The sequence below is a fragment of the Neovison vison genome, chromosome 12 (genome assembly GCF_020171115.1).
Source record: "Neovison vison isolate M4711 chromosome 12, ASM_NN_V1, whole genome shotgun sequence".
In the NCBI taxonomy this organism is placed as follows: Eukaryota; Metazoa; Chordata; class Mammalia; order Carnivora; family Mustelidae; genus Neogale; species Neogale vison.
The window spans coordinates 12,171,602-12,196,020 of NC_058102.1; the positions used below are offsets into that span (position 1 = coordinate 12,171,602).

Consider the following 24,419-nt stretch of genomic DNA (forward strand, 5'->3'; position numbering starts at 1 on the left):
CCCTCAGGTCTGCCCCCTCCTGTTGGAGCCCCCGGCGCACGGTGGATAGACAACAAAAATGTGTTAAGTGTCCAAACCAACAGGCAGAAACAAGCCCATCTTATCTCCCCTCATGGAGATGGAGGGGACAGGGGAGCCCCCTTAGCAGGGACAGGAGATTCAAGGGGTGGGGTGGGGTGGGCGGTAGGGGCGCCTGGAGAGGCCTGGAGTCACTTGGGCAGGAAAGGTGAACGGCAAGAAGGCAGAGGGAGACAAGCTCAGCCTTCCTAGAGCGGCTGTGCCCGGGGCTGAAGGGGCTGAAGGGACATCTGCCACCTCCACTAAGTCTTGGGCCCTCCTGGGGGGGTTGGGGAGGACTACTGGCACCCCCTTTCCATGGATGAGAAAAGGGAAGCCAGACAGGGAGATGAAGGTGCCTGTCCCAGAGGACCGTGTCCACAGAGCAGTGTGCGGTGGGCTCGGGGTGGGGGGCTCTCCTGTGAGAGCCAAGCAAGTGCCTCCCCGGGCCTGCCAACAGTGCCAGCCACCCGGGGGATGGGGACTGGGCCAGGGCAGTCTTCCTGCTGGCCCTACACCTCCTCCCAGGCCAGATCCGCGTCCACCCAGCAGCCCGCTCAGCCAGAGCACAGCACCTGCCTGATGAGGGTGTCGTGCAAGAGGCACAGTGGCCTGGGGGTTCATAGCACAAGCGGGTTTGAATCCGGACCCTGCCCTCCACGCATGGTGACACGTGCCTCTCCGAGCCTCAGTTTCCCCATCTGTAAAACGGAGGTGACCGCAGGACCCACACCTGCAACTGCTGGAGGGTTCAGTGCCACCCACTGTGGGACCCATGTGGGATGACAGAGCCTCCATTCTGCAGTCTCCGCGGGCGGGGCACAAACCATCACAGGGGAGACCCCAGGAGAACACACTCCCCGGACAAAGATCCCTCTCCACTGCCCAGAGACGCAAGCGCCCGCTGGGGGGGTCAAAGCCTCCTCTCCCCCCAGCACCCCGAACAGAGGAACAGAAGGCCCGGCCCTGCAGCGGCGTCGGCACCTGCGGGAGATGAAAGGGGCAGAGGCCGGGAAGCGCTGGCGGCGCTCGCAGGAAGACGGCGACCAAGAGCTGCTCGGAAGTTCTCCAAATGACCAAAGAAGAAAGGGCTTTGAGCATATGAGTGCATCAGAGGAAAACTGATTTAGCTCCTCTCATCTCTCCATTTCCTGGAACCGGGGAGTCGGAAAGAGCCTGAAGCAGATGGAAATTGCCGCGCACACACTCTCGTGACAACAGTGACCGCACTCCTGCGTCCAGTTTCAGGCTTGCATTTGGAAGAGGATCACACAGCCGACGCGGAGGTCACGGCTGGCTTCATTTTTACGTGGTGGTTATTTATAAATACTTCGTCTGCTCATAATTTATTAGAATAGAATTAATACATTTGAATACTCTTGTTTTGCTTCTGGTTCTGTATTTCTAAATGCACCTTAAATATCAAGTATTTCATTTCACTGACTTTAATTTTATGAATTCTACCCTCATATTGGTGTACCCTATTAGATAAAATAGGGGCACCTGTGTGGCTCAGTCAGTTAAGCCTCTGCCTTTGGGTTAGGTCATGGTCCCTCGGTCCTGGGATCGAGCCCCATGTGGGCCTCCCTGCTCAGCGGGGAGCCTGCTTCTCCCTCTTGCTCTGACCCTCCCCCACTGAGCTCTCATTCTCTCAAATGAATAAATAAAATTTTTTAAAAATGAAGTAGGTCAGAGAAAGAAAAATATCATATGATCTCACTTACATATGGAATTTTTTTAAAAAGAGAGAAAAAGAAAAACCCCTCAACAGACACAGACAACACAAGAATGGCTGCCAGAAGTGGGGTGGGAAGTGGGCGAAATGGGAGAAGGGGGTCAAAGGGGCACACTTGCTATAGAATACGTCAGCTGTGGGGATGTAATGCCCCTCGTGGGGAGTATGGTTCATGGTACCGTACTAAATACTGGAAAGCTGCTAAGAGAAATTTAAAAGTTCCCATCACAAGAGGAAAAAAAACATGTGGTGACAGATGTTAACAAGACCCAAGGGGGAAAAAAAAAGGCAAAACAAATGAAGGCATATCCTCAGGCGCAGAGAAGCCTAGTGCCAGAACCAAGGCCACACAGCTGTGGGTGGCCTGCCAGGAGCAAACCAACCAGTCCACAGAATCCCAGAATCTTCATTCTGAGCGACTTTGCTCTAAGGCCTGGGGGGGAACACAGGTCCCCAAATCCCAAACGCCACGGGAGTCTCACCACACGGCCCTGTCCTTCCGGGACACTCTGTCGCCACTCACCCTGAACACAGCCCTGCAAAGCACGGGAGTCGTCCCTTTACAGAAGGGGAAACTGAGGGTGAACCAGCCAGCCCGGGGAGAATGCACGCCCCCGCCCCCACCCGGCCGCTGCGCCACAGCCGAGGCCGCCCACCGTCCGGGGCATTTCCACGCAGACCTGGTCCGCGGGCATCGTACTACTGCCAGGTGTGAGAAACGGGCCACAGCGGCCCCACGGACCAGCTCCAGAGAAGAGAATCACCTCGCCCAGGAGCCCGAGCAGCCGATGCAGGTGGGAAACCCCATTGGGGCCGGCCGCAAGGCTGGTCCTGCCCCCACACCCACTCCGCAGGGATGGCACGACAGGGGCGGCCACAGGCTCCCCGGCGCAGAGCCCACAGCGTGCGCACATAACACGGCTTTATTACTTTCACTAGACTGCCCAGAAGCAGTCGCCCAGAGGCAGGGAGGTAGGAAGGCAGCTGGGTAGGGGGTGCTGCACGCCCGCGGGGCAGAGCGCGAGACAGTCCATGTCGGGGGCAGGGAGACAGAGGACAGCACCGCTGGGGAGGGGTGCTGCTGGGGGGTGTTGAGGGGCAGCGCTTGGGGCTGGTAGGGGACGCGCAGGAGGCCCGGGGACGTCCACGGGGCAGCGAGGGCTCACTTGAGGCGGTAGAGGACCTTGCGCTGCAGGCGATGCTGGATCTCGCCGCGCCGCAACATGAGCTGCAGGACCTTGTGGATGGCGTGCTCCGGGTATTTCTGTGGACGGAAGGCCAGATGCAGGAGCGAGTCTCCCCAGGGGACCCCCAAACACCCCACCGGCTCACCCACTGGGCCCTCCTACCCTCCCTGCTCCCAGAGAACAGGGCTTAGAAGAGGCCTTCACAACCGTCTCCATGGCTCCTAAGAGCTCACCCGTCCTCAGCCCCCACAGTATGCCAGGCACTGCTGTGTACATGAACTCCCGTCCTTCCCGTGCGGCTGATACAGAGATGACTCCCGTGTTACAGGGGAGGAGCTGAAGCCCAGAGAGGCGAAGTCACTCGCTCAAAATCACACAGCAAGTTAAGTGGCAGAGCTGGGACTTCATCGGAGTCCACCTGACTCCAGAACCCAAGCTCCTGATGCTCTGAACTTCTCTAAGCCTCAGTCTGCCGGCCTACAGAATGGGTGCGGTCCCACCTACTGCATGAAACTAAAGATTGCAGGAAGATAACGTCCGTCAAGAGGAGCGAAAACCAGAAACTGGTGGGCTGTCCCTGTGGTTTTTGAGACCGCAAGTTCTCCATAGCATCTAGAAAGCCCCAGTCCTCTCTCTGTGGCCAAGAGCACTGTCCTCCAGGAGCAGGACAGCTCGCCATCTGGGCTCTACCCCCACCCCGTGCCCGTAAAGGCCAGGCAGTGGGGGGGCCTGGGTGGCTCAGTGGGTTAAGCCTCTGCCTTCAGCTCAGGTCATGATCCCAGGGTCCTTGGGTCAAGCCCCTCATTGGGCTCTCTGCTCAGCAGGGAGCCTGCCTCCCCCCATCTCTGCCTGCCTCTCTGCCTACTTGCGATCTCTGTCAAATAAATAAAATCTTTAAAATAAATAAATAAATAAAGTCCCTTCAACAATTAAAAAAAAAAAAGCCAGGCAGTGGGGGAAGGGATTGATGGGAAGGGCTGGGGGAGCCTGGCTATAGACACCAGCACCCTCTCCCCAACCCTAATGGGACAGAAAATTGCACACTCCCCAGACTGAAGCAGTCCCTAGAGGACAAATGACAGGGACAGGTCCAGGACAAGGACAGTCACCCCATCCCCAACTCAGGCCTGTGTGTTGAGCCGCAGGACACGGCTGCTGGTTAGGTGGGAAGCAGGCACCAGGAGCGAGCAGGAGACACCCCACCCCCCAACCCGAGCCCAGCCCCCAGGCCCCCTGGCAGGCCCACCTGCTTGGTGAAGTCCTGGATGATGCTGTGCTCGGACACCTGGGAGCCGATGGCAAAGCGGCGCTTAAGCTGCTTCTCGACTCGGCTCAGCATCTCCTGGTCCTCCTGGCTGGTGAAGCCCTCCACTCCTGTGGACAGAGGGAGGGATGGGTGCGAACGGGGTGCCAGGGATCTCAGTTGGCCCGTGGAGGGATGGACGCCTGGAGAGACAAGGCCCCTGAGCCAAGAAAGATGGCTCAGAAGAAAACGTCAACAAAAAGAAGAAACACCTTGAAGAAGGGAGCAGCATGTGGGGGACTGTGCAGGCCAGAGCAGACAGCTCCGCAGAGCCCTGAAGCCAGGGCGCGAGGCACACCTGTGCAGAGGGCAGAGGGAACGGCAGGCGCAAAGCATGGAGGTAGAAACCCGACTCCATTTGAAACCCACCCAGGGGCTGGCGACGTGGCCAGACTAGGGACCAGGGGTCAGCTCCGACCCCTAGGCCACAGCATGGGTTTGGGTTTGATTCTGGGGGAGCAGCCAGTGGAGGGCTCTGTGGAGAGATAGGATCTGACTTTGTGAGAACACTAGTAACATGTGGACACCCTCTGGCTGGTCAGAAAGCAGGGACAAAGTTCCAGAAGAAGCAGATCTCAGAGAGCTGAAGCCACTGGTGACACGGTCGGGGGGAAGGGGGGCCTGGCCCAGAGGCCACATCTGCACGGTGCCCTAAGGAGCCCGGGCAAGCGGGAGGCTCCTAACTTCCAACTACTGCTGCAGGGGTGAGTCTCTCCTGATGACCAAGACCTACAGATGCCTTGGGTTTCAGCTAAGAAGAGGTCTGGGCATGGTCAGCGAAGCCACTGGGACGGACTTCAAGGCTCCAGGTTGAAAGGGTCTGTCTGCAAGGCAAACTCCTACACAGCCTACAAGGCCCAACTAAAATTCCACTGTCCCAAATCACACCTGACCTCACATCCCAGAGAACTCTCGGTTACCGAATGTCTCAAGAGACAGAAATCCCTTCTAGGGCAGAGACACGAGGTTGGGGGTGAGCAGGTCCCTCCCACCACCCAAGGTACCAGCCACACTTGCCCTCGAACCTGCCAAGCCTGCGGTCTCCTTGGAGGCGTGGCACAGAGCCCTCCCTCTACCCAGAGCATTCTCTACACCGCCGCCCCGCCCAGAGAACCTAATGTCCTCATTTCACACCACTGCCTGCTGACCACCCCCGTCTCGACCACCCCTCTGATGGGGAGGCATCCTGTCCTCAACACACCTGGCCTGCCAGAATCCCCACCCCCACTTCGGCCTGAACCTGATCTATCTGCCTTTGTTGTCTCTCCCCACCATTCAGAATGAGAGGCCCACAAGGCAGACACTTGGAGATATTTCCTCTTACACCCCAACACCTAGAATGGTGTCTGGCAAATACCACACCCCACAGGGTGGAGGGAGGAATCTATCCCAGGAGAGCCTGGCACACAGTCGGTGCTCCAGAAAAATCTGTTGGAAGGCTGAGCCTGAGGCAGGCAGTGGGACGGACAGGAGTCTGACCCACACTGGCCTGCGGGTCGAGATCCGCGTTCTAGCTAAACAAATGGCACCACGAACAGGCCTCTGAGTGCCCATCTCATTTCGAAGTGCCCTGCTGGCTTCTGGAAGGCAGCCGGAAGTCAAAGGAGGGAAAGAGCTTTGGAAGCGCTCGGAGTGCCCGCGAGCTCACAAGCAGGAGCGCTCATGTTCTCAGACAAGGACAAAATCACAGTCCATAACAACCGACGGGGTCAAGTCGGTTGTGTTCAAGGGTGTAGAAGAGAAACTGCGCTTCTCTTCTGGGAGGAAATGGCTGTGGGGAGAGAAGGGAGGCCGGCGGGGGCGGGGGGGGTTCTGACCACCAAGAGGAAGTTCAGAGACGCTGGGCAACCGCACAGAAGCAACAAACGCTCCAGGCCTCCAGGATGCTGCCCGGCCCCCCCGGGACCCTCAGCATGTGCCCCCGCGCCTGCTCACCTGACAGAGTGCCGGACAAGGCAGCGTCCAGCGTGGACACCTGGAAGAGCCGCAGAGCCTCCTCCACGTCGGCCTCCGTGGCGAAGGGCTGCAGCTTCATCTTGCTGAGGGCCTCCGCGATGCGCACGATGGCCTCCAGCTGCCTGCACGGGAGCGACGGGGCGGCCTCAGTTCACTCCCTGCCCCGACCCGTGCCACATCAGGGAGGTGTCTGCCCAGGGTAGGAAGGCCACGGGGGAGACTGCCTGCAGTCCCCATGACCCATCTTCCCTTCCTCCTCAGTAACGGAACCAATTCTGACTCTAGCACATGGCACCCAGCTAAAAGACATTTCCCAGCCTCTCCTGCATTTAGATGCGTCTAGGTGACTAAGGTGTAGCCAAGAAGTTCCAAGGTCAAAGTTTTGTGGCGATTTCAGCCAATGTCCTGAAAAGATAGGCCCTTCTTCTCCTTCCTTGCCTGTCCCCTGGAATACAGAGGTGAGGGCTGCAGTTCCAGCAGCCATCTGGGACTAGGAAACAAGCCTGAGTTGCCAATGACCCTGAGAAGCCATCACATCAGTCCCAGACCACCTACCCTCAAACACCTTTTGCTTACTCGACTCTATTTGCGGTTTCCATTACGTACAGCCAGATTCATTCTAACTCATCAGCGCTGGAGGCGGGATGCAGCCTACCAGGTAGGTCCCAACCCCCAGTCACTATATTCTGTGTAAACTCACAAGAATAAGAAGTGAAGAATTATGACAACTGAGGTCCAGACAAGAGAAGCAATTTCCCTGCAATCACACAATGGGCCAGAGTCTAGGACCCAGGGCTCATAACTTCCATGACTGGACACTTCCCCTCACCCTCAGGCTTCCCTGCAATGAGGGAAGCCAGACAAAATTCACAAAACAGGGTTTCAGGTTTTCTCAGCCATAAAATAAGCCAAGAAATACATGTAGTCAGGGAGGCCACTGTTTATACTCCCCAAAGTCTTCCCGACCCACAGCCCATCTTATGGGCCTGCACTGGAGTTAGCAAGGGGCCCCGGCCCCAGGCTTGCTGGGCACATCCTGCTTGGTAACCCGGGGCCCGTCCGGCCCAGCTGGGTCCGGGCTGCGCGCGTCCGCTCACCGCACGGTGATGGGGATGTTGGAGCGGCGGTCGAGGTCCCTCTCGTGCTGACGGGCTCCGCTCCGCATCATGATGTACCGGTTCTTCAGCTTCTCTGCGGCCTCTGCCGACAGCCGGGGGCCACACTTCCTGTAGGATGTGGGGAGCTGCTGTCATGAGGCCAAGAAGCACTCAGGGGGCACCCACCGTGTCCCCCAACCACATGACAGTCACTCATTCAGGGGAATGTTTAGATCACCTAATCCCACCCTCATCCTAAGGATGGAAAGACTGAGGCCAGAAAGAGGGAGCGACTCTCCAAGGCCACCCAGGACCTGGCATCAAGGTGGGGCAAGACACACCTGGGGCCAAGCCCCTGACGAAGGGCCATAAGGACCTCAAAACCAAGACGAGCACCCAGGACTGCTGCGTGCTACACCGCTCAGCACTCCCAAGGAGAGGGGGAGTTCAGGACCCACCTGACTACAGCGCCTCACTTCCCACTGGAGGGGCCCTCAAAGAGTCCCCCACCCTCAGGTTTTACCTCCAACAAGAGCCAACTGAGGGCACTTACAGGTTCTCAGCACCATAGTTAACAGCCCAACCTCTGGAGCCGGGTCCCTGGGTTCAAATCCTGGCTCTGCCACTGCCCACTTAGGACCCTGGACGAGTCACTTAACCTTTCTTTTCCCCACTTCTCTGCCTCAGGCCCACCTGCAGAACGGGTTAACTACAGCACCTCCAAGGCTTCGGGACAGGGCGAAAGTTCATTTACACAGGAAACGCTCAGAGGAACGCCTAGCACAGAACGGGGACTACATGCACAATCACTGTTACAATCTGTGAGAGAAGCCAGACCAGAAGTCGCAGCCACCATTTCCTGAATGTGGGGTTCTGCTGGGGCTCTGCTGAGCTCTCAGCCTCTGTGCAATCCTCACGAAAACCTAGGCCTGTGCCAGTCCAGGAATGCAAGGCTCAGAGGTCCCCTGACTTGCCCTAGGTCACACGGTGGGAGCGGACGTTACCCAGAGGCCACGTCCACAACGTCCACACTGCACTGCCTCCCTGCACAGGACGGTCCTGGGGGGCCTGCAAGACCTTCTAGCTCCTACATCCCTGTTTTAGCTATGGGGAAACGGAGGCCAAGAACCACAGAGTGACCTATTCAAGGCCAGAAAGGAACAGAGCTAAAATCCTAAGAAGAGCCTCATCTCAGGTCCCCTGTGTGAGAAGCAGGCCTGGGCTTCAGGGTTCTCTCCCCCAGGAGAGCCAGGCCACCCCAATCCCGCAGGGCCAAAGTCCAGGACTCACGCTCGACAGTAGGCAATGAACTTCTTCAGTTTGGCCAGGTCAACCTCACCCTCCACGGCCTGGGTCTGGGTCAGTGCACTCACGTGCAGAGTGATGACATGTTTGGCCAGCATCTGGTGGAGCCAAGGGGACACTGGGTCAGCCCCCAGGCCCTCCTGAGCCTGATCCCCACACAGAAGTTGCACAGGCAGGGAGGGAGGAGCAGGCAGGGCCAGAACTCCTGGAAAGGAGGAGGCCCCCCTTTTCCTTGTGAGCGGTGAACTGATTCAACAAAATCCCACAGCTGCCAAAGCCTTATTTGCCCCCGTGAAGACAGCAGCCACCTGAGAACAAGCCTCCAGCAAGGGAGGCAGAGCAGAGGGGCAGAAAGGGAGCTCTGGTGACACCGGCCCCTGGATCTGGGTGGGCCTCGGACCTCCAGGCCTGCCCATTACACAAGCCGTTCCGTTCCTTCTAGAGACATCCCGACCAGAGCTGGGGTTCTAACCCTTGCAAAGGCTAACTCGCTTGTGTCACATACAACGGGTTGAGCCGAGGGAGAGAATAATTTCCCCGACTGCACAGCCCAGGCAGGAGGCAGGACTCCAGACCCCTAGACCAGCGTTCCATGCAAGCTGCAGATACCGCACCCCCGCCCCAGTTGCCCACTAACAGGCAAGACTCTTGCCAGGCAGGACTTTAAGCCAAGCCCCTTGTCTGCCTTCCCCCAGAGCTGTGGGCCTGGCTCCCGCGGCCCCAGCTGGTTCCGGACGTACCACATCCCTCTCCTCGTTGTGCTCGTCCTTGACAATGAAGATCATGTCAAAGCGGGACAAGATGGTGGGCATAAAGTCGATGTTGTCCTCCCCCTTCGTCTCATCCCAGCGACCGAACACCGAGTTGGCAGCAGCCAGGACAGAGCAGCGGGAGTTGAGGGTGGTGGTGATCCCAGCCTGAGGGGGGTGGGGGGGCAGACAAGCGAGATGAGAACCCGGGCACACATCTCTCCCGCACGTACATGCGCGCAAGCCGGTGGCTGCAGCCAGCAGACACCAGGGCAAACAGGCAAATGAGCCCCAGCCCGGGGTGCTCAGGGCAGCCGGAGGCTGGAGCCTGATCACAGCCCCAGGCAGCACCCTCCAGCATGGCTGGGCCAGGCGGGACGGCAGCCACGCACCTTGGCTATAGAGATGGTCTGCTGCTCCATGGCCTCGTGGATCGCCACTCGGTCGTCTTCCCGCATCTGTGTGGGGCAGAGACATCTGTGAGGCCCAGGGGAGGGGGCGGGGGAGCGGGGCAGCAGCAAAACTACAGCAGCGACCAGCCCTAAGTCCCAACTGTATGTCTGGTCCACGGCAAGAACCAGGCGGCCTCTCGCCCTGGTGACAACGAGCTGTGTGGGCTTGGCTCTCCTCTCCCTTCTCCAGATGGGGAAACTGAGGCTCAGAGGCTCAACTACTTCCCTCTAGTGACAGGCCCAGGACCGAATACCAGTCTCCAAGTCAGAGGTGTTTTCTGTGGTCCCAGCCCAGGAGGCCAGGCCTCCAGCCCCAACCCCAAGGAGCACCCACCTTTCGGCCCCCACCTCGCCGTCAGACCCACCTTGTCAAACTCGTCAATACAGACGACCCCACCGTCGGCCAGGACCATGGCTCCGCCTTCCATGATGAAGTTCCGCGACGAGGGGTCCCTCATCACCGAGGCTGTCAGGCCGGCCGCGCTGCTGCCTTTCCCAGAGGTGTACACCTGGGGCAGGGGGGACATCAGGACATGACCCAGCTTTTCTGTACCCCAGTTTCCTCCTTTATTAAAAAGGGTCACAGCACCCACCGCACAGCGAGTACAGCATTAGGTCAGCAAGTCTACGCAGCGGGCCGCGAGCAGTGCCTGGCCCCTGATCATCGCACAATGACCAACATCACGATTTAGCAGGTGGATGAACGGAGTCTCAGGGAGAAGATGGAGGAACGCGCTCAAGGTCCGCAAGCTAGCCACTGGCCAGGCAGAGACCCAAAGCCCACGCTGCCTCTGAGGCTGCAGTCCACCCGCTGCCCCAAACTGCCCCACGCCCGCTGGTCCCCTTCCTCCTCTCAGTCCATCCTGACCCGCAGCCAAGAGGAATGCGGAAGAGGCCCTGGTGAGCCGGCCCACCGAGGATGGCCCAGGGACCAGGTAGCCCGGGCCGCAGCCTGTCTTCCTAAGGGGCGGCAGAGCAGAGCGGCGTGTCCCAGGCACTCACCCCGATGGGAGAGCACTTCTCCACGAACTTCAGCAGCTGCGACTTGGCCGTCCCCGGGTCCCCGAGCATCAGCAGGTTAATGTCTCCTCGGCGGGTGAGTCCGTCGGGGAGCCTAGGGGAGGACAAGCAGGTGGGCCAGGCTGGGACTGAAACTGGGCACGGGGCAGGCTGGCAGTCGGTCCCACAACCTGCATCGAGAGCCTGTAAGCCTCGGGGAGGCAGGGGCTCTGGGCTGGGACCCTCGTTCACAGCCGTGCCCCCTAGCCTCACCCGTGGTTAACAAGGGAGAGAACTTGACTCCAGGCCAAGGATGGTCAAGGGTAGGGCACTCAAGGCCCGGTCACATACGGTAAGGGTCTGATCAAACCGCCCTGGTGGCTGGAAAGGAAAGCGGGGGGCCAGGGAGGGGGTGGGGGGGGCGGGCAGCATGTGTGACAGGCACCAGGCAGGCAGGATCCTGGCCCCACTGATGGGGCCTCTCGGGAAGTCCCTTTTGCTCTCCATGCCTCCACTGCCTCACCTCCAAAGCGGGCTTGATCAGAACGTCCTCTAAGGAGGACCATGAGAACTGGCTGGGTGTCGGACACATGAAAGCGCTTGCAAGAAGGCCCCAGTAAGTGGTAACTGCTGGTAACGTTATCTTCCCTAGCTCTACTACTTCCTAGTTTCAAGAGCACACGTGCTGTCCTGCAAGGGCCAGGTTCTCGTCTGCCCTGTTCCATGGAAACTTGGGTCTAGAGAGGTGGTATCTCTTGTCCAAGGCCACACAGGAAAAAGTGGCAGAGATTTAATCTCTGGTCTCCGGTCTCCAAGCTCAGAGCTCTCCCCACTGTACCTCCTGGGCCCCTCCTTCCCCTGCCCAGCCTACCCCTACTTTGGTTAAGGGGATCCCTCTGGGTAGGAGAGCATGGATTAGCCATTAGGGGACAGCAAGCCTGGGAGCTGGGGAAGGGGCCTGGGAGTACCATGCAAGGCTGAGGATCCCGGGAAAATGAGAACATTCAACTCCTGACCGTCAGCGGCTATCCCCCTATGGCCAAGTCACTCTCCCCACCCCCCAGATCTGGCAGGACTGAGCCCCTACCTCTTTCGGGAACCCCCAAACAGCAGGCAGGCGATGGCCTTCTTCATGTCTGTGCCCCCGAAGATGGATGGAGCAATGCTCTTGGAAATGACTTCATAGACATTGGGGAGGGCGGCCAGACGCCGGAACTCCTCCTCTTCCTGGGGGGTCACAGCCCCGGCAAAGCTGCGGCCTGGGTGGGGGAGGGAAGGAGGGTGCATGAGTGCTGTGTGAGGCAGACCCTGGCCAGCTGGTCAGGGGCCCCCACAGGGCAGGGCCTCAGAGCCCAGATGGCATAAGCCTGGGGAGACAGAGCCCAGGTCTCCCTGCCAGGAGTGGGCCTGTGCTCGTGGTCCAGTGAGAGAAGGAAAGAAAGGGCTGTGAGGAACTAGAGGGCCAGATCATAGAGACGCTCGAGGGCCACTGGGAAGAGAGGGGGGACGGGGAGGCCAGGAGGCCTGACCAAAACCTTGGAGAGAGACAGCAGGGGCTCGGCCCAGGACACAGCACAGCCTGAGCCCCAAAGCCCAAACTCACCGGAGCCATCTGTGTCCACCTGGATGCCCAAGACACGGACGTAGGCGCTCCGGATGCCCACGCCCACCCTGTCCCGGCCCTTGTTGGAGGTCAGGCCAAACTTCTTGATGGAGTAGATGCCCATGATGGTGACCCTGTTTCCAGGGACGACCTTGTCACACAGGTACCTGGGGAGACAGGGAGGAGAGAGAAACAAAGATGAGAGCCTGGTGGGGACCTTCTCACCCACCGTGGCCCTCACGCTCCACCTTAGCACTGATACTCCAGATCTCTCCGTCCCTCGGGGCCCCCGCTCCAAGTGCGCATGGCTCGGCGGCCTGCGGATGGTGCTGAGTAGCCTGGTCGTGGAGTTGGCCTGACCCTTCCCTGCCCGCAAGGGCTCTTTTGTTTTGCTGGCTAGGGCCCCGGGGAGGCTCGGTGCTAGCTCACCCCAGCCTTCAGAAGCCCCATCCCCATCTGTTGCCAGACTCGCCACTGGGGTCCTCTTGGCCACCTCAGGGGAAGGGGTGTCCAAGGGGTTTCCAAGGGTGTCCTTGTCCTCCTTAGGCCCTCCGGCCTCTCTGCAAGGTCTTCCCCCCATTTCTGCGTCTTCAGGCTCCACGAGCTTGGGCACATCCTGCCTCTGGACATCCACATTCTCTTTGCAAAACTAAGACAATGAAACAAGGAGTCTCCAAGTCGCTCCAGTGAAAACCAGTGAGGCACAGAGGGGACAGTGGGGCATGCACATGTCTGCACTCTGCCACTTAGAAGCTGTGTGACCTCAAAGAAGTCACTGCACCTCTCTGAGATTGGAGAAGTAGCAGGGCAGTGATAACAGGATCGGACCTGCTCAAGTGTCATGGGATCAAGGGAGGAAACAGACCCAAACGTGCTTTACGTGCCAGAGTCACACCCCACAAAGGAGCATCACTGTCGCACTCACTGCCCCAAAAGGATTCTATGGCACCCCTGCCCATGCACTTTCTTTTTCCTCTTTTGTTTTTTAGAGAAAGAGAAGAGAGTACCTTAAACAGGCTCCACGCCCAGTGTGGAGCCCGACAGGGGGCTTGATCTCACAACCCTGAGATCATGACTTGAGCTGAAATCAGGAGTCTGCCTCCCAGGTACCCCTTCCCATACATCCCCTTCTTAAGCCTGGGTTAGACTACTTGCAGAATAACCTAACAAACACCAAACACTTAATTCCTATTAAGAATCTGTATGAAACATGTGCATTTTCCAATTACCATTTCCAGCAACCTATCTAGAAATTAAAGACGGCCATGAAGCCCATTTTACTGCTAACAAAAGCAAACCTTCACCAGCGCACCTTAACTTGCTCCAGTCAGATCTCTACAAGTTTCCACCGTCACTGACAAAGTTAACAAAACCTAGCAATTCACTCCTTGGAAAAACATGCAGCACAGAACATCGGCAGATGTTCTGCACATCTAGAGAATCTGGATGCACAGCATCCGGCAACTCCCGCAGCTTGAGGGTCTGGATGCACATCCAGGTGCAGAACCGTGGTCACAAGTCCAAGCCTTCCTCTCAGGTGGCTGCAAGGGGACCGGACTCTAGCTGGACACCTCTCCTCCTTCCCAACCACTCCGCAAAATCCAAGGAAGGATGTCATCAGAAGGCATGGGCGGGGCAGGGGCACCAGGGGGTTCTGGAACTGCAGAGCGGGGGGCTACGTGCCCTTGCAGATTCCAGGGCCACCGAGGGAGCAGAAACATATGGGAAGCACTGGTGTGTTCCAGTGAACAAGTGTTCCACAACAAGCCGTCCTCTCCTCCCACCGTGCCTCAGCCAGGGCCACTGACTCCCACAGACACCCAGCCCCCACCCCTACCGCCCACCCTGCCCCGCCCTGCACCCCTGCTTCACCTGTCGCAGTAGAGCTGCATGTGTCTGGGCATCTCGCCGTGAGGCACGGCATCGGGCAGCTCCTGCAGCTTGAGGGTCTGGAAATCCACACACTTGCACTTGTCAGGCATGATAAAATATGGGTCCAGTGGACACTTGGGGCGCCCGGCCTGCTCCCTGTACAGAGGGAAGAAAGGGTCACCAGAGCTCCCCGGAGAACCCAAAGCCCAGGGAGTCCATCCCAGGAGCTGGGGACAAGATCTGGCCAGGAGCAAGTTGAGGCTCTCCGCGATAAGCTGGACAAGGTCCATAAAAGGAGCGCAGCTCTGTGGGGGACCACGAACCAGATCAGGAAGGGGGAGGTCTGCTGCAGCCCGGGCTCCTCCCTTAACTTATGGGACGCAGTCAAGTCACACTCTCAACCCCCACAAGGGTCTCAGTGTCCCCACAGGTAGAGAGAGTGAATCACCAACGACCTTATGAAAACCCCACTCAAATCCCAGGATCTCTTGGTGAGGCTCTGGGCACCTAGAGACCATTCTCAGGGTCCGAGCCTCTTTTTACCTCCATGTTAGCAAGTCATGGTTCAATGACCACAGCTGCGTTCCCGCAAAGCACCCACTATGTGCCAGCCACTGTTCTACGGGCCGGGGACACGGCAGGGAACCAAAGTCCCTGCTCTTACAGAGCTCATGTTCCTGTCAAGGGAGACTGAAAAGCCAGCTGGTAAATGGCTGCATGACAGAACGAGAGCAGTGCCCCGTGCTGTCGGGTAGGTGGGGAAGTGACCGGCTATGTGCGTACCGAGTGTAAGATGGAGGACCTGGGATGAACTTCTGGAAAGTGACGTAAGAGAAAGCTGATGGAACTGAGAACAAGGACTGCAGAGGTCAGGAGGAGAATGTTCAGGGCAGAGGAGATAGTACATCCAAAGGCCCTGTGCCAGCACTGTGCTCAACGATCCCAGGAACAGAGGGAGGCTGGGCCTAAAGAGAGCGAAGAGGACTGTGGAGGGCCGTGCAGGCCCGGACAGTGTCTGACTTCGGGTGACATGAAAATGATTAGGTCACCTGCAGGGCAAAGTGTCACCAGCTGTGATGTGGAGAACAGACTGGGGGACGAGGGTGGGCTTGGGAGATCACGGCTCCAGGTGAGACAGGAGAGCATGAAGCAAGGCAGCCATGCCGGGTAGTGAGAAAGAGTGTGATTCTCTACGTGCAAGCTCAGGAGCAGAGCCAAAATGACTTCTCTGCTGTCTAGACGGAAATAGGAGGAAACACTCTAGAGACCAAGGACTTGGGCCTGAGCACCTGAAAAATCAGTGCTTCCATCTGGGGTACAGGAGAGGGGTGGCGGAAGGGCAGATCTGGGCGTGGGATGGAGGTCAGGTCTGTGTGGGGGGCCTGCCACCTACATAGGAGCATCTGGCCAGCAGCTGGATATGACCCTGGAGAGTTCAGGGGAGACACACATGTGAGTGTCCTCTGCACGTGGACTGTATTTAAAGTTCAAGACCACACAGGGAACGAGTAGAGAAAAAAAGCAGTACGGCTAAGCCCTGGGGCACTGCCACATTTAGGTCAGAAAGCTGAGGGGAACCAGCAGAGGCCAAGGAGCAGCCTTAGAGAAGGGGCGGGCCCTTCAGGTCAAGGTGAAGATTGCTTCCTGCAAGGGGCCAGAGAGCAAATGCTGGGCTGTAGAGGCGGAGGCCATCTGCTCTCTGCCTCTGCAGTGCACACACAGTCGGTGGCAACTGTCCATGCGTGAGCGCGCCCTGTTCCTGGGTCAGCTGCCCCAGCAAGCCAGTGTGCCTTAGAAGACTCCAACAGACTCATTCCCCTGCACTGCTTTTTCCTCCCCACCCTGGATTCCCCCACAAAGGGTGTCTGGGCAGCCTGGTGGGCACGCAGAGGACACCTGTGTGTGGGGCTGTGCCACTCCCGTGAGGCAGGCCCTGAGCTGCAGGCCAGCACTCCCCCTGCCCATCTAGCCCCCACCAGCCACCCCATCCCCCCTGACCAGGCGCGGGGCCCAGCAAGGCCCACTCACGTGTTGCACTTCCTAGGCAAGGCATAGCCCTCCAGGCCGGGGCGCAAGGCAATGTTGCTGAGCGTGTTGCGGCAGCTCCGGCACTGGATGGAGATGCGGGTAGCCTTGGCGCGGACCCCGGTCGCCGAGATGACAATACCAGGGATCTTCACCAGGTGCGACATCATGTCCGACTGCAACAGAGCCACCGACCGCGTGGTTGGTTCAAGGGAGACAGGGACAGTGGGGATTATGGTAAAAATCTCTTTTTCTGGGGCACCCAGTCAGCTCAGTAGAACATGTGACTCTTGATCTCAGGGTCTCGAGTTCAAGCCCCACAGTGGGCATGGAGCCTACTTAAATAAAGATAAAAGAAACACATTTCTAGAAAATTTCCTCTTTTAATGCATGCTAAAGTATTTAGGGGTAAAGTGGCCCTTCTGTAATTTATGCAAAATTTAGCAAGGGCCCCAGGGAAGTTCAGTCAGTTAAGCATCTGATTTCAGCTCAGGTCATGATCTTGGAGTCCTGGGATCAAGCCCCATGTCAGGCTCCAGCAATCAACAGGGAGAGTCTGCTTCCCCCTCCCTCTGCCCCTTTCCCCTTTCATGGGCGTGCGCTCGCTCTCTCTCTCAAAAATAAATAAAATCTTTTTAAAAAAATTAAAACACAGTGCTTTACCAAAAAAAAAAAAAAAAAAGAGAGAGAGAGAGAAAGAAAGGGAGGGAAGGAGGAAGGAAAGAAGGAAGGAAGAAAGAGAAATACCAAATAAGGCAAAAGGTTAACGACTAAACCCAGTTAAAGATACGTAAGAGTCATTACGCTGTTCTATTTCCAAGTAGAATTTTCCATAAGACAAAAAAATAAATAAGTTCCTTTCCTCACTTTCTTCCTGTTCCCAGTGGCTCCTCTAGGACAGGCAGGCTGTGGGTTCATGCTGGCACCCCCTCCAAAGCCTGGGACATGGGGGGCAGAGAAGGAACGAGGCTGGGCCCCTCTGCGGTACATGAGGGCTGGCAGGCCCGCCGCCATGACCCGGGGCTGGAGCCACCACAGAACACGTGTTTTGTTTTTTTGGAGCACAAGCTACAAAGCTGCAGGTGTCCTGGCACCAGAATCCCAAGCTGGAAAGGGCAGTGGTTGCCCTCCAAGTCATCCTGACAAATGGTCCTTCTAGAGAGGGCTCTTCCCCAGTCACGGGGAACCCATCAGCTGAAACAGGCCATTCACTGTGTCCTCCAACGAGTCTGAGGGTAGGAAGCGTGTCCCTGGGGGGGGCTGAGGCTTGGCTCCCTAATCAAACAGCTGCCCCCACAAAACAGACCCAATACCACGTCCCCAGAGAGGCAAGCGCGTGACACTGAGCTGGATTCCAAACAGAGCCCCTCCCCGGTGCTGGGAAGAGAAAAAGCTAACAAGCTCCAGAGCCCACCAGCCCGGTTCTGAACAGACCTGCCATCGTGCAAGCCAAAGGTAGCTTGACGGGGGCTCCAAAAGAGCTGCAGGATGTGGGGACATAAGCAAAGACCAGAGTATGGTCCTCTGGGTGCAGCGTGTGACGAGGAGGCGCCATTAGCTAAATGGGTGACACCCAGGCCCCACTGCAGAGTGCGCCGAGCACCGGCACGCGCGTCACTTCCCTAGATTCTGACAACAGCCCTATGACCACCACTAGCGTCCTGACCATCGGCACTTCCCACTCACCGCTCTCGTGCTATTTTATCAGTTCTTTACAGGAGAGCCAGAGGGACTGTTTGCAAATGGAATTGGACCTTTCTGCTTAAACTTCTGCCCCTTTCCTACTGTGAGGAACCCAAGTTCCTTCCCATGGCTGGAAAGGCCCTGACCCTCTGGCCTCTTCCCTCCTTCCCCCTTCCTTCCCCCAACCCTCACGCTCACTGGAGTCCAGCCACACTGGCTTCGTCTTATTCCATGAAGCATGCCATTATCCCCACCTCAGTGCCTTTGCACCTGCTTTCTCCTTGAGCTGTCATGCAGCTGACGATGCATCTCTCAGACTCATTCCAACATCACTTCACCGGAGGCCTATTCCCACCACCACATACCTCCTCGGCCACTGTCATGTGTACCTCGTTCTCTTTTCTTCATGACTATACATGGCTCCTGAAGCCTTCTCAACCTCCCTTACCTGGTTCTCCCACCATAATCTCCACGAAAAGCAAGTCCCATTTGTTATAGTGAGGGTCTAGCCCTGCTCCTGGAGCGAAGCAGCCTTCGGTATTTATCAATTAAAACAAAAAAACACCCTGGGTACCCCTGGGTGGCTCAGCCCGTTGGACGAATGACTTGGTTTCAGCTCAGGCTCAGGTCATGATCAAGCCCCACTCTGAGCTCCGTGCTGAGTGGGGAGTCTAGTGTGCTTGTCTCCCTCCCTTGTTCCTCCCACACTCACGCTCCCTTGTACTCGCTCTTGAATAAATAAATAAAATCTTTAAGGAAATAAACACCTGTATGACCGACTGGCTTTGCCAACCCCTCCTGCTTCCTATCACTCTTCAGCCACATTGGCTGTCCTTCAACATGGCCTTGAATGTACCAGGCCCAACTCACCACTCAGGCTTTGCATGGGCTACACTCAGCCTCCCTGGAACGCTCTTGGCGCCGTCTGCCCCCTCAGGTGGTTCTGCACCAAGAAAGCCTTCTCCGTCTTTCCCAGAGGGCTACCCCCCTGATTTCTTCCACTGCACTTCCGATCAACTACAACCATCATGGGTGATATTCACTGGTTTACTCAAGGTCCCCCCCCAACCCACACACCTCCTGGAGGGATATAAAGTTCACAAGAACAGGAACTTGGTGTTTAGTTCAACATTGTTTTTCCATGGCCCAACTCAATGCCTTGCCCACGAAAGGAGCTCACCTGTTCAATGGGTTAATTATACCAAGGAAGAAACGGGCTCAGAGAGGTCGAGCGAACTGCTCAGGGTCACACAGCTCGCACTCTGGTCTGCCTGTGTCCGAAGCTCCTAAACACCAAGCAGCAGCCACTGTCACCCTCCAACCGGTCTCTAAGTGGACCCACCTTGAGACTACGAATGCTGGACGGGCTGGCATCCGACTTGAGCATGACCTGAATGTCCTGGAGCACCTCCTCGCCTGCGGGCCGGGGCCGGGTCACCTCATCAGCCACCTCCTTGGCAGCTTCCTCTAGCTAGAGAAGAGGAAGGTGACAACTCTTGGTCACCAGAGCGGGACCAGCCCTGGGGGACTCAGGGATGGGGTCCCACTCACCAGCTGCAAGTGCTCGGCCGGCTGCTTGTACAAGTAGTCGGCCAGGTCTTCGTCAAAGCTGGCCAGGTCCTCCATCTCCACTTCGACCCAGTACTCCCCCAGATTGTAATGGCGCTTGAGCTCATCCCTGGCAAGGGCAAGTGACAGGATGGGGGTGGGGTGCAGAGCAGAGGAAATCAACACTGGCTGAGGTACACATGCGCCCCACATCCGCCCACACCATCACCAACCGCCACCCCCGCCCGCTCCTCTTTCCTCTTCCCAAACACCCATGGAGGTCCACACAGCTCTATGCTGTAACCCTGCAGAGGCACCCTACTGCCCAGAAGGCTGTCCTCCAAAAACCCCTCCTTTTGGAGGGGTGTTCTCCAAAAAGCCCCATGGAAACAGTCTACGAGATGCTGAGAGAGATCTCCACACTAAAGACAGGGCTGGGACGCCTGGGTGGCTCAGTTGGTTAAGCAGCTGCCTTCGGCTCAGGTCATGGTCCCAGGGTCCTGGGATCGAGTCCCACATCGGGCTCCTTGCTCGGCAGGGAGCCTGCTTCTCCCTCTGCCTCTGCCTGCCTCTTTGTCTGCCTGTGCTCGTTTGCTCTCTCTCCCTCTGTCTCTGACAAATAAATAAATAAAATCTTTAAAAAAATAAAAATAAAAAAAAATAAAGACAGGGCTGTGTGCACAGGTTGGTTTGGGAAACTCAGTTCTTTCCCTGCAGGACCCTTTGGAGCCTTTTACTTTCTCTCAGACACTAACAAAGCTCAAACTTGGGAGACCACAGATAGCAGTGACCGTGTCTGTCTTATCAACCACCAGATGGGACTCTGTTTACAGAGCATCCCACGGGACTACTGTCCCCAAACACATTTAGGGACCCCGGACCTATGCTATGCAGTGCCCTCTCCGCAGCCTCATCACAGATCTTATTCCTTTCGACCTTATGGCCCAGAGCCACAAGAAACAGCCACCCTGAACTGGAAAGCACCTTACTCTAAAAGCCCACCCATTCCTCTCCGCCCATACACTCAACTGCTCCTATCGACAATGCCGGCAATGCCGATACTTGGTAGGCAATGCCACACCCAAAACTCTTTTCTCAGCCGGGGGTCATCTTGGGCTCCTCTGGAAGCCTCCTTCACTCCCCTTTTACATTCCTCCTTTGAGGCAACTGTCACCTTATAATTTATCTCTTGACCTCCATGCCTTGCCCCCACTGACCTTTGAGCTTCTGAACAACAAGCAGCAGGGAGTCTTTTCATCTTCCTATCTCAATGCCTAGCACAATGCCTGGCACACACATGGTCAATGTCAGCGGGCACATGAATAAATGGGAGGCAGAACCGCTGGCATCCATTTACTGATGACACAGAAAGTCCGTTACTTGGAAGTCAATCAGCTAATCACTGGCCATGCCCAAGCCACAGAGACCCACAAATTCACCTTCTCTGCATTTTAAGGTGCCAGGGATAGAGGCTGGGCCTACCAGGATTTGGCGTGATGCCACGGGTTAGACAATGACCAAAAGCAGGTTCTGGGTGCCAGCTGGCACCTGAACAGGGCCTGGCGGACGACAGGGGCTGATCAGCAGAAGCGGCAAGATTGGAACAACCGCCTAAGTGAAATAAATCCGGACGACTGGGGCACCTGGGTGGCTCAGTGGGTTAAAGCCTCTGCTTTCGGCTCGGGTCATGGTCCCAGGGTCCTGGGATCGCCCCGCATCAGGCCCTTTGCTCGGCAGGGAGCCTGCTTCCCTCTCTCTCTGCCTGCCTCTCTCCCTACTTGTGATCTCTGGCTGCCAAATAAATAAAATCTTTAAGAAAAAAAAAAAAAATCCGGACGACCACCTTCACCTTTTGCACACACAGAGAACTTGAGTCTAGGGGGCATCACAAACGCAGACCACAGGAAAACAACAAGGAAGTCAACAGCCAGTCCCAGATAAAGAACCAAAGGCCCCAACAAATTCCAGGTGGTTGTAAGGGGCCCACTCAACAGATGCTCACTCAAAAGTTAACTTCAGGTATAAACTGGACAAAACCCAAATGTCACACGGGTGCGGCTGGGACCCGGATCCTCCCACCTGTGACAGGCCCCATCACCTCTCCGGGCCCGTGGCCTCATCCCTGCTCTAGGACAGCAGAAGGCTCTGGGTGTGGACGCGTGTTCGCACTGGGTCCGTGCGCTCCACACCGGCGGGTCTGCACGCCCACCCTCCGCCCGCCCCAGCCCGCACCTGTATTTGAAGGTGAAGCCGGTGCGGTCGGTGCCCACTCGGTACTGCCTCAGGAACTCCTTGAAGCGCCTCTGCAGCTGCGACTTGCGGGCCTGCCCCTCGTCGGCCGCGGTGTCCCCTCCGAAGCTGTCGCTGTAGAAGATGCCGGGGTCGTCGAAGCCCGACATGACTGCGCCTGGGGCGGGCACAACTTACCGCACTCCCGCGACCCGGTAGAGAAGAACCTCCACTCTCTGCCGCCAAGTTTCGCGGGAAAAATCAGACGCCGCGTTCGCAGCGAGCGTTTGGCTCGCCGGAGTCCCGCAGCCAGTGATTGGATCGCTCTGCGCCCGCGAGCACCGCCTTCCAGGCCGGCTGCCGGAGCGGATTGGCTGCGAGGCGCATGACGTCACGTCCCTGGCCTCCTTCCGGGCTCCATTTTGCAGGCCGGACAATTTGGCGCGAAACTTCCGACCCGGGAGGGAGCGGCTGCTCCGCGCGGGGCGGATGTAAAGATGGCGGAGGGGCGGCCTTCCCTCCAGGCGGCGAGCGCCTGCTAGGCTTGTCCTCGAGCCTTTTTACAAGTATTCCGAGAAAATGACCGCCTGCAGAGCCGGGCCCCGTTGCTCCCGGCGGAAGCCGGCTGCCCCCTGCGCCGAGTCCTCCGTGTCACACACCCTCCGACCGCTGGGGATGGGTCAGAAATAAGTCCCCACGGGGCTTATTTGTCCCCACTGTCCCCGAAACAGGCCCATCCTTGGGACTCCAGGATGTTTCCTTAGACCCAAAAAGTGATAGCTTTTTTCGTTGTTGAAGACTTCTCATTACTTGACAGTGCTTAAAATTTGCGAAAATTCACGACCAGATACCCAACCCGGCTGGAAAAACGGAAGATTTGGCAAAACTTGGCGTTCTCCAGCAGCAACGAGGGCTGCGTAATCTCTTCCCTTTTTCCTTCCCACCCTCCAGGAGGAACAACTGGAAATAACTTTTTATTCTCTTTGCCACAGTCACGGAAACATACTCAGGCGGAGTATGTACTTGTGTATTTTTACAGTGTATTTTTAAAAAATGAATCTGACACTTAATTTTCTCAGTAATACCTTATGGAGGTTCCCCTGAGGACAGAACAGATTTAACTCGTTCTATTATTTTTTAAATTTTTATTTATTTATTTATTTTTAGTACTTGCTACACCCAACTTGGGATTCGAACTCAGGATCCAGAAATTAAGAGTTGCATGCGTCTGGGACGGAGCCATCCAGGTGCCAAACTTGTCCTATCTAACAGCTGCAGATTCTCCCTAGCGGGAATAGAATACAGACTATTTCGCCGTTTTCCTACTAGTACAATCAAGGTGGTTTGTTTCTCTGCCTCTCTCCTCCCTCCTTTCTTTTCGTTATCACTACAGAGAATGAACGAGGGCGTCCCTTTCACGGAAAGCTGGAAAGCAGGCCTAGGGTGGGAAGAGCTACAGCCATCTGCATGCCTGCTCTTGGCAAACCTCGTCTCATCAACTGTGGCTCCTGGGCCTGGTTGCGCTTTGGAATCTCTCCGGGAACTTTTCACCCACGGGATTCCGGAGTCCTGCCCCAGGTCTCCAGACTCAGAAGGTCTCAGGGTGGGGCCCCAAGATCCCCCGGTGATTCTGATGCCACCATCCACACAATGATATTTAGACACCCCCGGGGCCCTCCACCAGCTGTGGGAGGTAGATCTATTACTTCCGTCTTGCCAGTGAACAAAAAGGGACGAGTCACTTGTTTGAGGTTCCAGACCTGGTGACAAAGCCAGGACTGGGCACAACGCTCTCCTGACTCCCAGTCCTTGGATATTAGTGGTGCTAAGATGCTCGGTCTTCTGCTTTCCCAACCACACCTTCAGGGAGGGGTTTTCACTTGCCTGAATTGGGAAGCTGCGCTATGAATATTTCAGTGGCTTTCATGACTTGGGAGGAGGGGGAATGTGGGGTTTTGAAGGTGCACTGACCTGGTTTAAATCCATCCTGCCCCCCCGAGTGGTAGCACCCCCTCACAGGCTTGCTGCGAGGATTAAATGAGGGGACACTTTGTGAAGCGACTCACACACATAGCACAAAAATCACTTCGCAAAAATCACAAACCCCTGATCAGCCTCATTTCCTGATAGGACCTAATGTGGTATGATGTTGGCATTTTACCTGCATCTCATTTGCTTCTCAGGACAAGCAGGTGAGGTAGGTCTCACTGTATTCATGTTACAGGTGACAGAACTGAGCCCCAGCAAGGTTAATAACTAACCTCAAAGGCAGAGCTACAAAGCAGAGTGGCAGGGATTGGAACCCAGGGATCTCACAGGAGTCCCAAAGATTTGCGGGAGCAACTGCGTCCATTTTATCCCCAGATCGGCTCATCTCAGCCCAGCAGGGCAATGCCATCCTCAGTAAAGCTGAGTCTTGCATCACACAAGGTTCAACATGAAGATTCGCACACCAACTTCCTAATGCTCACCCCTCACGTTTTCAGAACAGAGACCAACCTCCGAAACCGGCCCCCCTCTACTCCCTCCCTCACCCCTTCTCCCCAGGAATATTCAAGAGACAATCGGGGAAAAGTTCAGCTCCCCAAGGGTAACAGAGCCCAAGAAAAACACTTCAGG

General features: G+C 56.8%; 1 protein-coding gene across 1 annotated transcript; it reads right to left on the minus strand.

Annotated features, from left to right (window-relative positions):
• Positions 1-2,697: 2,697 nt before the first annotated feature.
• MCM5 (minichromosome maintenance complex component 5) lies at positions 2,698-22,122 on the minus strand. The gene is made up of 16 exons (XM_044227135.1): positions 21,804-22,122; positions 19,575-19,701; positions 19,366-19,494; positions 16,344-16,516; positions 14,316-14,471; positions 12,444-12,610; positions 11,928-12,099; positions 10,844-10,955; positions 10,207-10,350; positions 9,782-9,847; positions 9,381-9,557; positions 8,626-8,738; positions 7,336-7,464; positions 6,218-6,360; positions 4,226-4,353; positions 2,698-3,056 (listed from the first exon to the last, which is right to left on the minus strand). The coding sequence occupies exons 1-16, from the start codon at positions 21,968-21,970 to the stop codon at positions 2,955-2,957; spliced, it is 2,205 nt and encodes a 734-aa protein (XP_044083070.1). The 5' UTR covers positions 21,971-22,122; the 3' UTR covers positions 2,698-2,954.
• Between the last annotated feature and the right edge of the window lie 2,297 nt (positions 22,123-24,419).